This window comes from Bos javanicus, chromosome 26 (assembly GCF_032452875.1).
Source record: "Bos javanicus breed banteng chromosome 26, ARS-OSU_banteng_1.0, whole genome shotgun sequence".
Lineage (NCBI taxonomy): Eukaryota > Metazoa > Chordata > Mammalia > Artiodactyla > Bovidae > Bos > Bos javanicus.
In genome coordinates this window covers 27184532-27198620 of record NC_083893.1, presented here as the reverse complement: position 1 = coordinate 27198620, position 14089 = coordinate 27184532, and the positions used below count along the sequence as shown (strand labels likewise).

The following is a 14089-nucleotide window of genomic DNA, read 5'->3' as shown; positions in this document are numbered from 1 at the left end:
TCTCCTGCAGACATTTCTCCTGTCTTCAAATACCAACTCGAATATTAGAACTCTTGTTTAACTGGGTTACTGTCTCTCCCATAGCTGTATGTAAAGCTAGGGAATCTGTAGGCCTTGTTCTTACCACATAAGAGGACATTGGAATATTTCACTAAACAAATAAGAGAATTCATTCATTCATATGGTTGATCTCTGGGCTACTGACTCTTTCATTTTGTCTGTTGATTCATGATGAGAAATCATTTCTGTTAATGAGGTACCCATGATAACCTAAGAAGCTTTTATTACCAACATGAATTTTAATTTTCACATGAGGATTAATATCCTCCATCTATCTACACATACTTGCTGTGAGCCAGGAATCTCTTAAGTGCTTTAGATGTATATTCTAGGAAAACTTATTTTAGTCTCATTTTATCCTTAAAAAATAAAAGCATAGAGATGTTAAGTAACTGAATGCAAACATGCAGATAAACTGATAAATGCTGATATGGCTTGCTGTGTACTTCATTATTCAAAAGCAGTCAGTAAACATTTATTGAATATCTATGTATGGCATGCATGGAACCTAGCACAGTTTGAGCTTGTCTGTCAATAAGACCAAATGTCACCACTTGAAACATGGCCTAATCTGTGCTATGCAAAAGAATGTGCAAAGTTCTGGATGTCTCAGAAGGGATAACCAACTTAGTTTAAGTGGCACCCCCACTGGGGAGATAGTTTTCAACTTCATTCATGTGCAGCAGAGCCACAAACCATAAGAGTTAAGGAGGCAGAAGAAGGGTAAGAGGTTATTCCAGGCAGAGGTGCCAGTATGTGCAAAGCATGCATGAAGATATTCCTTGACTTCATTGAAATTCAGTTCCAGAAGGGAATTCATTTTCTCAATTAGACATAAAGACAATATAAAAATATACAAGATATAGCCACCTACTGTCTTTTTATGTAATTAAAGGACCCTGCACCAATATTTTTCATCTCATTTTTATAGAGAGATTCTTTCAGAGTCCCAGAATTGAACAACCCAATATATTGGATATTATAGTAAATATTGACCAGTGTAAACATGTCTATATATTTGTTGAAGAAACATTCTTCTCTATGCTCTGGTAAGCACAGAGAATGTAGTGATAAAAACAGAGCACCTGCCTTTTGGGAGCTCAGTGAAGTAAGAGAAGCAGTTATGCAAAGAGATCCAGCAAATCATTATGAACCATGACGGGGATGGTACAGGGCAATCTGGAAGCATAAAGCAAAGCTGCCCAAACCTTTGTGCTTAATACCTGAAATCAGAGTTACTAACATGATTAGGCAGAGATTCTTAATGCCATTTTTGAGATCTCACTTCAAATGTGAGATCGTCAAGAGAATATTTTGAATTAAAATTTCTGTCTATGCTGGTTTTCTCTGACTTCTTATTTTTTTAGTTTTTTTTTTTTTGAGGTTTAATTGACAAATAGACTTGTGATATGCTTCATGTACAATGTGATGATTTGATACATATATACATTATGAAAGGATTTCCATAATTGAGTTAACATTAATTACCTCACATGTTTATCTTTTGTGTGTGTGATGTGTAAGAATATTTAAATTCTACTATCTTAGCAAACTGCAATTGCATAATACAGTATTCTTCATTATAGTCACCATGTTATACATTAGGTCCTCAGACCTTATGCATCTTTTAACTGAAAGGTTGTGCATTTTTATCATTTTCTCCCCATTCTTCCATCCCCAAAGTCCCTGGAAACCACCTGTCATTATTGTCCTCATTGTCATCAGCATCATCATTAAGCCCACCAATTGGTCTTAAAACATACAGAAAACCATTCAATTCTACAGCTCCAACTAAAATGCATAAATGAGCTAGAAAGTGATATTTTGCAGATCGTCTGCAGTGATGTGTTTCCACAAGGGTCTGGTCAACGACAGCACCATTAAAACCAGCACCTCTGTGAGCATTTAACATCGTTTGGCTTCAGCTCTTGAGAACTCACCAGTGCCACAAAGTAAAAGAAACAATAATTCTTTATAATCTGTGACTGCAGATCTAAGAGGCACCCTTAGGCCTCCAGGAAAAAGGACGAGCACATCAGCAAATAAAATTGTGGTCTGACTTTAAAGTTTTATTTTGTTGCTGCAGTTTTACTGTACCTGGGAAAATCTTAGGCGGGGTAAGGAAGTTGGTAGCCATGGTAGATTTTGGAGAGACAAAGGACTCTGTTTTGGCCCTGTCTCTTTTCATTAGTTAATAAGAGGAACATGTCACTTGAAACAACAGCTCCTGCCTTTAGAGATAATAAAATATCTTAAGAGATTTTGATTTGAGGTATGAGCACATAAAAAGATGAAACTAGATACAGGATAATCATTTTGCCTCCTGTTGACACTAACCACAGGCCAAGCAAGTTATTTAGTTTGCAGGAGAGTGCACCACTGTTTATGGGATGCCAGCATCATAGATGTTGGTCATTTCAAGGAAGAAACTTGCAGCAATTAAGGAGGGAAGTGACCAACATGTTACTACCTAGTAATAATTTGCAAAAACCAGTTACCTGCTGAGCTTTCTGGTTTGAGGGTTGTTGGGAGCTTGTCTTTATTTTCAGTGCTCACGACTGTGGTCTCATCAGTAGAAGTTGACTGAACCCAATCAATGCTTCACTTTGGGCAGTGGAGTGATACCAACCACAGATAAGCAGTCACCACAGTGGATGGCTGAAACGATGGTGAAAGTGTCCCATCTTCCCACGTTCAGATTCTAACCAGGCCAAAAGACCAAGTGCATGTCCCCTGTGTCTTTGTGGGGGAATTATAAAACCCTTGCTGGGACCACTCTGCCTCCTGGGAGAAGAAAAATACGGAGTTTAATTTTTCAGGCATAGGCTCTGAGTTTTAGGCAATGTGTCAATCAAAGAAAAGTTACTGACAGTGATAATAGGGCCTTAGGAGACTTCTTAAGATGAACAGAGACTAAGCAGGCTAAGCCTCAGACTCTTGGAGTTGGAAGATAAGGTCAAAAGAGAAGTGTTCTGGGGATGCCCATAGGATAGTGATTAATTTACTTTGAAGAGCTCACAGACCATCATGCACTCCCCCTACCTTCCTCCCCCGTTACCTTTCCCCCCTTCCTTCTTTCAGTGTTTGAGTATCTATTATCTTAAAGCTCAGGCATTATTTTATTCATTTATACATATAAAGTGTTTAAAGCAAAACTCCTCCATGGCTCTCAGTTTGATGTAGGGGGGTGGCTGCTTTTACACAGGGAAAGACAAAAATAACTCTAGCACACTGTTATAGGCTTTATATTTTAAAAAAGAAATGTTTGTGGTAGGAAGAGAAAAATTTTCCTGGTGTAACTGGGAACTAGGTAATGGAGGAAGTGACTTTTCAGATGTGCCTTAGCATAAGAGTCAAGGAAGACAAGGGGAACCTGGAAAACAGCCCTTCATCCTGGAGAGAAAAGCACACAGAGGCTAGAAGAGGCTAAGGAAGGGCAAGAGACACTTTCAGGAGTGGCGCATCTTCCCCTGTAGCAGGAGGGTGACCGCAGAAGCGAGATGCCACCTGGGTACCACACTGAGACCTGCGTGTTCTCACCATTTACATTTTCTCACATGGATTTGATGGTGGAGCCGAGGGGCTCAAGGAGGCAAAAGGAGACCAGTTTTAAGGCATGTTATCACCTTCCGCTTGGAAATTAAATAAATAAATGAAAGTTGTGCAAGTCCTGATTAAAAAAAAATTATAGACAATCCCAAGTTTAATTAATCTTGTTGAATGAAAGTCTTACGAGATGCAGTACGATGGCCCATATTACTTATGTAACAGGATAATTATTTTCTATTTAATATGGCTCACTGCAAGATAAGACTAAATAATATGTGCCTCCAAGGCTTTTTAAATAGACTCGTCTTTTACTTACATTTGTGGCTTCCAGCACACATCAGAAAGCGAATGCAACTGCATTTCCCCCTCAAACTGGTTCAAAAGCACAGAATGGTCACCCTGAGCTGTTCTGTCCACTACATTTTTTGGGTCACATGGCCTGTTCATAGGAGAGTAGTAGATAGTTCTGCACATTTCAAATAAAAACGTTAATTAGATCAGTTTGCTATGTAGATCACTGTTCAAGTCATCCAGCTAAAGCAGCTTGCCTGGCATCTGCCCGCTAAGTCTTGAAAGTTTAATACACTGTCAGTGAGATTGTTGCATATGACATGTGTGGGACTTATTTGCAAGTCTGAGATAATAACACACAATATCCTTGCCAGAGTTAAGCCTGGCCTCCATCAAATAAAGGTTTCATTATCAGCTTTATTTGAAGTGGAAATTTTACTGTCAGGCTATATCAATAAATACAGTAGATGTATCCCAAGGATCGTGGCTTTAAAATCCTGTGAATGTTCGTTTAATAGTTTCTGGGGCTCAGCTGAGTTTCTCTGGGGCATGTGGGGTTTCATTAATGTTGATATGTTCCATCATTTAGGTCTGTGATGGGGTCGAACAAGGAACCGGACCTTGTGCATCTAGAGGCCAGAACTGTGGATGGTCGTAAGTAAAGCCACTTTTTCATGATGCTCATAGTAATAATTTGTTTTCTGGATCTGCCATGAATTATATCTGTGTTAAATGAAATCACAGTGGCATGAATCTAAGTCATCTGGACCTGAAGACTTTTTGTGTGTGTGTGTCCTTAGTAATCTAGAGTTGTCTTGATGGATAACTCTCATCCCATCAGGGGGGTTTTCTTTGCAGGTGATTAAAAATTCCAAAATCCCTTATTGCTAAAGTAAACATTATTATTGTGTTCAGTTCAGTTCAGTTCAGTCGCTCAGTTGTGTCCGACTCTTTGCAACCCCATGGACTGCAGCACGTCAGGCTTCCCTGTTCATCACCAACTCCTGGAGCTTACTCAAATTCATGTCCATAGAGTCAGTGATGCCATCCAACCATCGCATCCTCTATCGTCCCTTTGTTACTGCTGCTCTTTTGATGTGATTTTTTCACCAGTTTCCTTGTTTTATCAGATACCATCCAGGCAATACCTCAACGGTCTATTGGGAGATTCACAGAATACTTGGAAAAGGCTTGTAGGACAGAAGCAAGCAGCAAAAGGGAAAAGTCAGTTGGTAGCTCTGAACGCCCCAACTGAGATTGGCTGAAGGATTGTGTTTCCTGTGGACATTGTGACTTTAGCACTCGATGTGGAGGGAGTTGAAGATTCACAGTCCAAATACATGTCTGTATGGCTCACAAGTTCACTCTCTTGTGTGGCCTTGAAAGTCTTTATGCCCTTGTTTCTTCACTGTAAATTGAAGAAGTGAATAACAGTGATTCCTACAGTAGCTAATATTTACTGAGCACTTGCCCTGCACTAAGAATTATGCTAAGGGATTTCTATACTTTATCACAACTATCCTCACAACTTGTAGGTGGTTCCTATTTTATGGATGAAGCAATCGAGGCATAGAAAGTTTACGTAATATGGTTAAATGACATGGATTTCCTCCCCTTCTTTGGTCCTGAGGATCTCCAGAAGGGCTGAGCATTTCACAGGGTGCTACTAGGCCCAAGACGGATGCTGCAGGTGAAAGAGTAAAGGGGGGCTACAGAGAAGAAAAAAGGACGAGAGAGAAAAGGCGAGTGAAAAGGAAGAGGTCTCCAGTGTAGAGAAGAGGAAGAGAATGACTCTCCAGTCACCACCGAGCCGGGAGGCTGGTGGAGGTTGTCCAGCACTGAGCAGAGGGCTATAGTCCAATTTTGGAGACCTTCCCTCCTTCAAAACTACCGCTCACGGTTCACAGACTTTGCCATCACTGACTCTGAGCCTGTCTACATGTCCTGCACGCTTTTGATGCAAAGGCAGATGATACCCATGGTTTACCAGCTCACAGCTGAAAGCAGCTGGTCACTGCACCATCCACACTCTCCAGAAACCACACCTCCTCCATCACTGTGCCCTCATAGGGAGATAATTTCATCTCCAGAGGTTTCTTTCCCTGTGTAGGGGATGAATATATATCCTTTGGCTGAATCAGTTGGGGGACAGATCAGGGTCCAAGCTGACCATCTCCTTTCTCCTTATAAACTCAGGAAGGGCTGTGATATGCAACGTGCCCAGATTGTACCTGACGCAGAATAACCTCAGCAATTTAGAGCTGCTTCCTCTCCTCTTTTAAAGTGGGCTCTCTCTGGTGGTGACCAGAGCTGGCAATGTTACCTTGGATTCCAGGGTTCATTTTTCAGTACACAATAGCCAGAGCTGTCTTTTCTGAGGTCAGAAGTTACAATGTCATCTGTCCATTTTCTCAGTCTCATTTCGCTCTGGGACCTCCTCATTCCTAACCTGGGGGTCTTTGGGTTTGCTTTTAATTCTTAGACCTGCAAGGTCTGTCTCCCTATAAGGCTCCAATACCTGGTGTTTCCTCTGCTTGGAATTCATTTCTTCCCTCTTCCCTGACCAATTCAGTATAACTCATCATTGGGGATCATCCAGGTATCCAGTTAAACATCCATTTTTTTTTATAACTTTTAATTCTGAAATAATTTTAAACTCACATGAAGTGAAAGTTCATTAGTCATGTCTGACTCTTTGCAACCCCATGGACTGTAGCCCTCCAGGCTCCTCTGTCCATGGAATTCTCCAGGCAAAAATACCAAAGTGGTAATACTGGAGCCTTTCCCTTCTCCAGGGGATCTTCCTGACCCAGGGATTGAACCTAGGCCTCCTGAATTGCAGGCAGATTCTTTACCATCTGAGCCACAAGGGAAGCCCCTTAGACTCACATAGAAGTTGCACACACACACACACACACACACACACACACACACACACACACAATAGTAGAGTTCCCTCAAATCCTCCACCCAGCTTCCTCCAATGATAACATCTAATGTAACTACAGAATTATATCAAACCAGAGAAAGCATCCCTGGTTTCTTAAGACTTCTTAAGGAAGTCTTTCTTGAACTTCTAATCTAAATTCATTTATTTTGTGTTTGGTTTCATCCAACTCCATTATTTATCTTTATGGTGCTCATCTTAGCTTGAAATTACACATTCCATTTACATGATTATTTGATCATAACTTTTCCTCTCCACCTGAATATAAGTAAGTTCTGTGAATGCAGAAGTCAAGTATACCTTTGCTTGATAGTGGGTCTCCAGCACATTCCACAGTGGCTCCATGTAGAGAGAGCTTACTAAACGAACGAATACATAGTTGACCAATTTTCAGTCTACTGGCTACCTAAACTCACTTACAGGTTTTATGAAAAATCTAGAGTGTCTCAAACTTGAACATGCATACAGCCCACCTAGGGATCTTGTTAAAATGTGGATTCTGATTCAGTAGGGGCCCAAGAGTCTGCAGGTGAAGCTGCTGCCACTGGTCTGTGGAACACGCTTAAAGTAACAAGGTCTCACAACGAAAAGCTAATGAAAGAGCTTTAGGCTCTGTCTCCCATGACCACAGTCCTTGTTTAGAAAGCTCTGGATGAAATTGGTAGCATCCCAGTTTGCTTCTATTTTCCAGCTTTGGGGGATTCAGCTGCTTTCTGGCTTGTGGCATCTAATGCTCTCATCCCGTATCCTGAAAGCAACAAGACCGTCACTTTCCCTGATCGGCACGTTTTCTCTCACCCAGCAACATTCCTGTGCTCCTTGCAGGCACGGAGGCTGATAATACCAAACTGTCATCTCAGGCTCAGCTTTCACAAGGCATGAAATACATCAGTTCTAATTTTATTTATTTTACTTTTTTTTTTTTGGCAAAGGCAGCATCTTCAGAAACTATCCAAGAGTGAAAATTCAATATAGGGATTTAATTTGAAACGTTATCCCTATCAAAACGAAACAGGAGAAAAAACACAAAACCTACCATTGAAATAAAGGATATAAGCATAATACCTGACCTGACTCAGTGTAAAAAAGAGATTTTTTTTTTTTGTATCATATTCCCTCTGTCTGTCTGTATCTCTACAAGAGAGTCAGTAACCATGGCTTCAGATCAAAGAAATAGAGAGGAGGAGGAAAGAAAGAGAGAAAATGGAGAGGTCCAAGTAGCAAATTGTTAGCAAATATAACTGAACGTATATTTATCAGAATCAGGCTCCAGGCTACTTGGTTGCTCCCAGAAATCCAGGATCTATGTTCTCTCTCTCTCCACATTCTGGGATTGGGTTTCCTCTTTTGTTTCTCCATCCTTTCTTACTGTTTAGTATATGAAACCCATCATTTGTATTCTAGGTCATGCATCTGGTAGAGCATATGCTGAAGTAATACAATTTTTAAAAAGTTTGTAGCAAGTTTTTTTTTTTTTTATGATTTTAATGGGTTTAGGAATTTTGTCAGCAATTCACTGAGACATGTGACACACAACAAAATCCCTCCTTATTTTGCTCATCACCATGGGGTGGATGGCAAATGCTTATCTGAGCTTGCTGTTGGAAGTTTAGTTTTAGTCTCATTTCAGATCTCCCTAGATTATATTTTATAATTAATTTCTGTTTCAATTGAAATCTCCATATCTGAGGGGAGATGAGCTCTGGAAAGCTTTTGCTCTATGAGGGTCTGTGACCGACATAGACGTTTCTTGCTGACTGTGCTCTGAAATCTGGATGTTTTGTAGTTTACACCATGACAAGGATGGTATTCTTTCTTGTACTACCTCTCTGCCTTGGGAGGCAAGCTGAAGAGAGCAACCTCAATTACAGTCAATCATAGGTTGTATTATTGGAAAATTCTGAACATATTTATTGTACTTGGCATTTGTTATTGGCCCCTGCATTCAGCTGCAGACAAATTGATATATTGTCATCCTGGAAACTAAGATTTTACTGTTTAAATACTGTGTGTGTGAGGGGGAGAGAGAGAGAATGTGCACACACACATGCATGGTATGTACCTAATACATTAAAACTGCTACCCAGTACATGAAAATTGTAAAAAGGAAACCTACCTTCTATTGATTTACCTAATATAGATTGCGTGTATGTAAATGTAATGTATATAGTGAGAAAATGTTGACCAAACTGTTAGATTGAAATCTTCTTGAAAAGTCACATCTTATTTAATCTTGGTTCTGTGTATAAAGCATAGCTCAGAGCCTGATACATTTAATGTATATCAACTTAATGAATATCTCCTTGTCACTGTATGGGCAGATCTTCTTAAAGAAGGGGCTGTAACCATAGGGTGTCTAGTCCCATAGGTCTAACGGATGAGATGAGCATGAGGAACTCACAACTCCCTGAAATCCTGTGCCATGTTGTATGTATGTATGATCTGGGGGAAAAGAGCAAAACTTTTATCAGAATTCTTTGCATGATAATTATCCATGGGTCTGTAGTTTTATATTTGTGCTTGTCTATAGACATTATCTTGTAAGAGAAACTGCAATACCAAGTTTGAGCTTTATTGCTTCTCCATTTTATTTCTGAAATGAAAGACCTGGCCAGTGACCTGAATGTTTTCTGTACCCATGATGATCTGTGCCAGCAGGGACAGGGGACGGGGGACAATTACTGGTCTCCTTGTCTATTTACATGAGTCACTAACCTTGTAACAGCTTGCCATAGGACTAATCTCTTTCACTGAGGAAAAACAACCTTGGCCCTTTAACGAACTGTGAAAATGACTGCCCCCAAACTCTGAAATGAAACTCAAACCAGTATCTTATAAGCTGAGATAAAAATCAAAGGAAACTCACAACTTTGTAAAACCACTATCCCACTAATTCTGGCTGTAGGTGAGAACTGGACATCTCATTTCAACTTTTTTGTTTTCCACCCCTCCAATCAAATTTCCATAGTGAACGTCATGCATGTCAGCACCTGGATCAGGGAGCCCTGCTGAGACACTGTGGGAAGGTGACAGAGACCTCAGTTCTCATCAGTCCCCAGTGTATTAGCAATGAAGTGGTTTGAGGTTATACTGTAAGCATCAATCACTTTTATTCCAACAGAAGTAGCAACACTGACAACAACAAGGAGAAGCAGTGCTCCACTGTATCAAGTGAAAAGCAGGTCCACTTTCTGACCGTCATCCCCATTCCCTAAAGTTGGTATTTTTTTAAAAATATGTCTTCTAATTGTTGTTGGAAGTTTAGTTTTAGTCTCATTTCAGATCTACCTAGGTTACATTTTCTAATTAATTTCTGTTGTAATTGAAATCTCCATATTTGAGGGGAAATGAGCTCTGGAAAACTTTTGCTCTATGAGAGTCTGTGACCGACATAGATGTTTCTTGCTGACTGTGCTCTGAAATCTGGATTTCATAATTGTTTTGACTTATACATATAAATGTGTATGTATACATACATACATACTCACAAAAATTCATTTTATAAAACTCTTATGCCAAATTTGGTCTGGGTGAATTCAATAGCAAGTTAAAAATCGTTCCATATGCTATATATATATATACGTTTAGAAGTCCTGAATATTCACTCGAAGGACGGATGCTGAAGCTGAAACTCCAATACTTTGGCCACCTGATGCGAAGAACTGACTCATTTGAAAAGACCCTGATGCTGGGAAAGATTGAGGGCAGGAGGCGAAGCGGACGACAGAGGATGAGATGGTTGGATGGCATCACCGACTCAATGGACATGAGTTTGAGTAAACTCTGGGAGTTGGTGATGGACAGGGAGGCCCGGCGTGCTGCAGTCCATGGGATTGCAAAGAGTCGGACACCACTGAGCAACTGAGCTGAACTGAACTGAACTGACTGAGCCACTTAATGACTAATCACTACATAGGAACTCCATTATACAATCAACTATAATTTTGTTAATCACTATCCCTGATGACTCAGATGGTTAGGAATCTGCCTGCAATGCAGGAGACCTGGATTCTGTCCCTGGGTCAGGAAGATCCCATGCAGAAGGGAATGGTTAGGAATTCCAGTATTCTTGCCTGGATAATTCCAGGGACAGTGGAGCCTGGAAGGCTACAGTCCATGGGGTCTCAAAGAGTCAGTCATGACTGAGTGACTAACACTTCCCCACATTTCTAATAGACATACAGATGTTTGGCTATTTCAAACAATGTCGATACATACATGTACACACATGTTACTTACTTGGTTGGTAAGCATTCAGACAAGTGTAGGGAGCAAGCACTGCTCAAAGAAAAATTACTGAAGGGAAATTCTTAGGTCTAAGAGTGTATACATTTTTAATTTTCATAGACATTGTCACAATACCCTCTGAAATGGTTGCATCATTGCATACTCTCTGACTATGAGAATGCCTATGTTTACAAGCCCTCAGTAGTCCAGGGTATCATGAAAGATGTTTTAAACTTAGCCCATCTGATGAGCAAAAATGTGGCATGTCCTTATTTCTGTTTACACTTATTTAATTAAGAGTGAGGTATTGTATTTACTTATTTGCATTTCCTTTTCAATGACCCTTCCCAAGGTATCAGATCTTTTTAATGTTCTAGAGAAGATCAAAATTTTTGCATTTTATTCAAATCTAAAAAATATCAAATTTGCTACCAGAGTCCCAACACTAGTACACCAATTGGCCTTAATAGGCCCCATGTTTCATAGCCTTCTTTTACCTTTGTCTTAAAAAGTTAACGTATTAATCACTTTTAGGCTTTAGGATAGGGCTGGGGAGTAGGTTAGAAGTTTCCTCTAATGGTCAGCTTCATATACTGATGCCTCTCCATCACTGGAGCTGAATCCGGCCTCTATAGCCTGACACTGAATTAAATCTTAGAGACAGGAGTTTTGGGCCTAGTAGAAAAGAATAGATAGCTGTGTTGCTTTGCACGCAAAAGGGGCCACAGCAAGCTAATGCCCTCAAAATTGTATGTCCTCACCTGGAGGCGGGTAGTGAAAAGTTTTATAGTAATGCTTCCAAGAGGGTGTGGCCATGATCAGCTCATGGACATTCTTCTGATTGGTTTGGTGGTCAGGTAAGTGGGAATCAGCATCATCAACCATCTGGTTCCAATGGGTCTGGAGTCTGTGTGCTTGTGGGCAGCATACAGTTAGTTTCTCCCACCTGGTGAGGGTTTCAGTATCTGCAAAACAGCTAAAAGATATTGTTTTGTATATCTCTTGAGGAACCTTCCCTCAGGAACCTTCCCTGAGGCTGCGCTATTGTTTCTAAACTGTTTATCTCCAGTCTCAGCATCCCTCTCCCTTCCCTAATTAGCAACAGTTTGAACCTCCTGTTGGAACTCAGCAGAGGTCTTGGAGGCTGAAAGAAGCCTGTTTCCTGTCATCAAGAGATGAGGGACATAGAAGACTTTTGTGCCCAGGAGCCCCCCAGGGTCCTTCTTGGTTTCCTCACTTCCCAATATATTTACCAAATGCTTTCTTACCTCTCCTTCCCTATCGTCAAATCAAGCTTCCAGGCTTAGCGAGTCCAATGGTACCTACCACTTTGACCCCATTTTTCGTATTGCAAAAGTCTCTTGATTTCAAAGACTATTGATGTCAACTTGGCCTCTCTGATTTATCAGCCTAAGGACAGCGCTGAAAACCAACCAGAAAAGCATGAAATAAGATAACACGGGCCTCCCCACACAGCGATGAAAAATCTGACAGTGACACTGCAGTAGCAGGCTCAGCTGGGCAGCTTTCAAATTGGGTCCTTTGTGTGACATTGGTCCATTATGTGCCACTTCCCCTGCCTCCTGGGTGCCCACCCATGTGTGAGGAGGTCTGTGCCCTCAACTCCCAGCCTGAGGAGAAGAACACAGAGGTACATGAGAGAAATTCGTCATCTCCAGATGGTGTGTGTGTGTGTGTGTGTGTGTGTGTGTATGTTTCAATAAAATGTTACTAATGGACACTGAAATGTGAATTTCACATCATTTTCACAGGTTGTGAAATGTTATCCTTCTTAGGATTTTTTCAACCATTTAAAAATGTGAAAGCCATCCTTGGTTCAAGCGTCACATGAAAACAGATGACAAGCTGTATTTGGATGGACCAGAGTTGTGTCAGCCTCTGAACTACATTGTTGCAAACACAGTTAAAGCCCAAAGTGCCTCTTCCCAAAATGCATCCTCTGATAACCCCAACTAGCCATCCTCCTTAAATGAGTATCTATCACTCCTATATCCATACTCAAACTCATCCACATTAGTCACTCAGTTGTGTCCGACTCTTTGCGACGCTATGACTGTGGCCCACCAGACTCACATACTATTATCTTATGTGTAATATTGATTTGTATATTTCTCACTTCATAGAAGTGGTATCATGGCTTGTATACCCGTCTACCTTATTGCCCAGTACTTTGATTGGTGCTCTGTCCGTGGTGCTGAATGGAGCTCGAGTGCAATCTTTTTCACTGCTGTATTTCTTTACACTGTGTGATGATTCTGCCTATGTTATTCATTCCTATGATAGTGAATAGGAATTTAGGTTGATGCCTTTTAATTCCTTTCTTTGCATGTCTCATCTCTTTTCACCTTCATCATGACCTTGTTAGACCTCCAAATCTTAACTCTAGGACAAAGGACTGGATTTCTACTGGGTCTTCAGGCTCCTCCAGGACTCATCAACACCAGTTCCTAAAACATACAACTTCTAAGAGTTTGAGAAATTTCTCGTGTTTCTTGTAAAGGTCTTGCCATTTTTTCATACCACCACTCTTCCTTTGCCCCATATGTTCTTAAGTAGCCAGGATGCCAGGATTGTGCATTATATTCCTTTTTTCTGTTGCTGCTGCACTAGATACTTTTTAGCTACACTACTTACAACAACTGTTGGAAATAGGTCCTTCCTCCTTTCTTTCCCTCGCTCCTTTTTCCTACTTTCATTCTTATTCTCTTTCTTTCCTTTAATTATTCTTCTCATTGTAACTATGAGGAAAATGAGGTTTTCAGTGATTACATATTTTTGATTAATTATTTTTGCCAATGCTGCAGGGCCAACATTTGAAGCCAGGTCTTGTTTATTCCAGACCTGTTTATTATTCATTTGAAAGGCATTGTTGGACATCCGTGGTATGCCAGGTGCCCTTCTAGGCATGAATGAGGGGTGATAAGGGATGTTGCAAATGCCCCACTCTCATTAAGCTTACCTTCCAGTTAGGGGAGACAGGTTATGAGCATATGC

The 14089-nt window shown here is 40.6% G+C and overlaps 1 protein-coding gene across 5 annotated transcripts in view; it reads left to right on the top strand.

The window, feature by feature from the left end:
• Positions 1-14089, top strand: part of SORCS1 (sortilin related VPS10 domain containing receptor 1) — a 574694-nt gene that overhangs the window by 412407 nt on the left and 148198 nt on the right. For all 5 annotated transcript variants that reach the window (XM_061403397.1, XM_061403398.1, XM_061403399.1 and 2 more), the window contains exon 6: positions 4490-4554. In XM_061403397.1, the coding sequence (XP_061259381.1) occupies positions 4490-4554 (65 nt within the window). The remainder of the gene's footprint in view (positions 1-4489; positions 4555-14089) is intronic.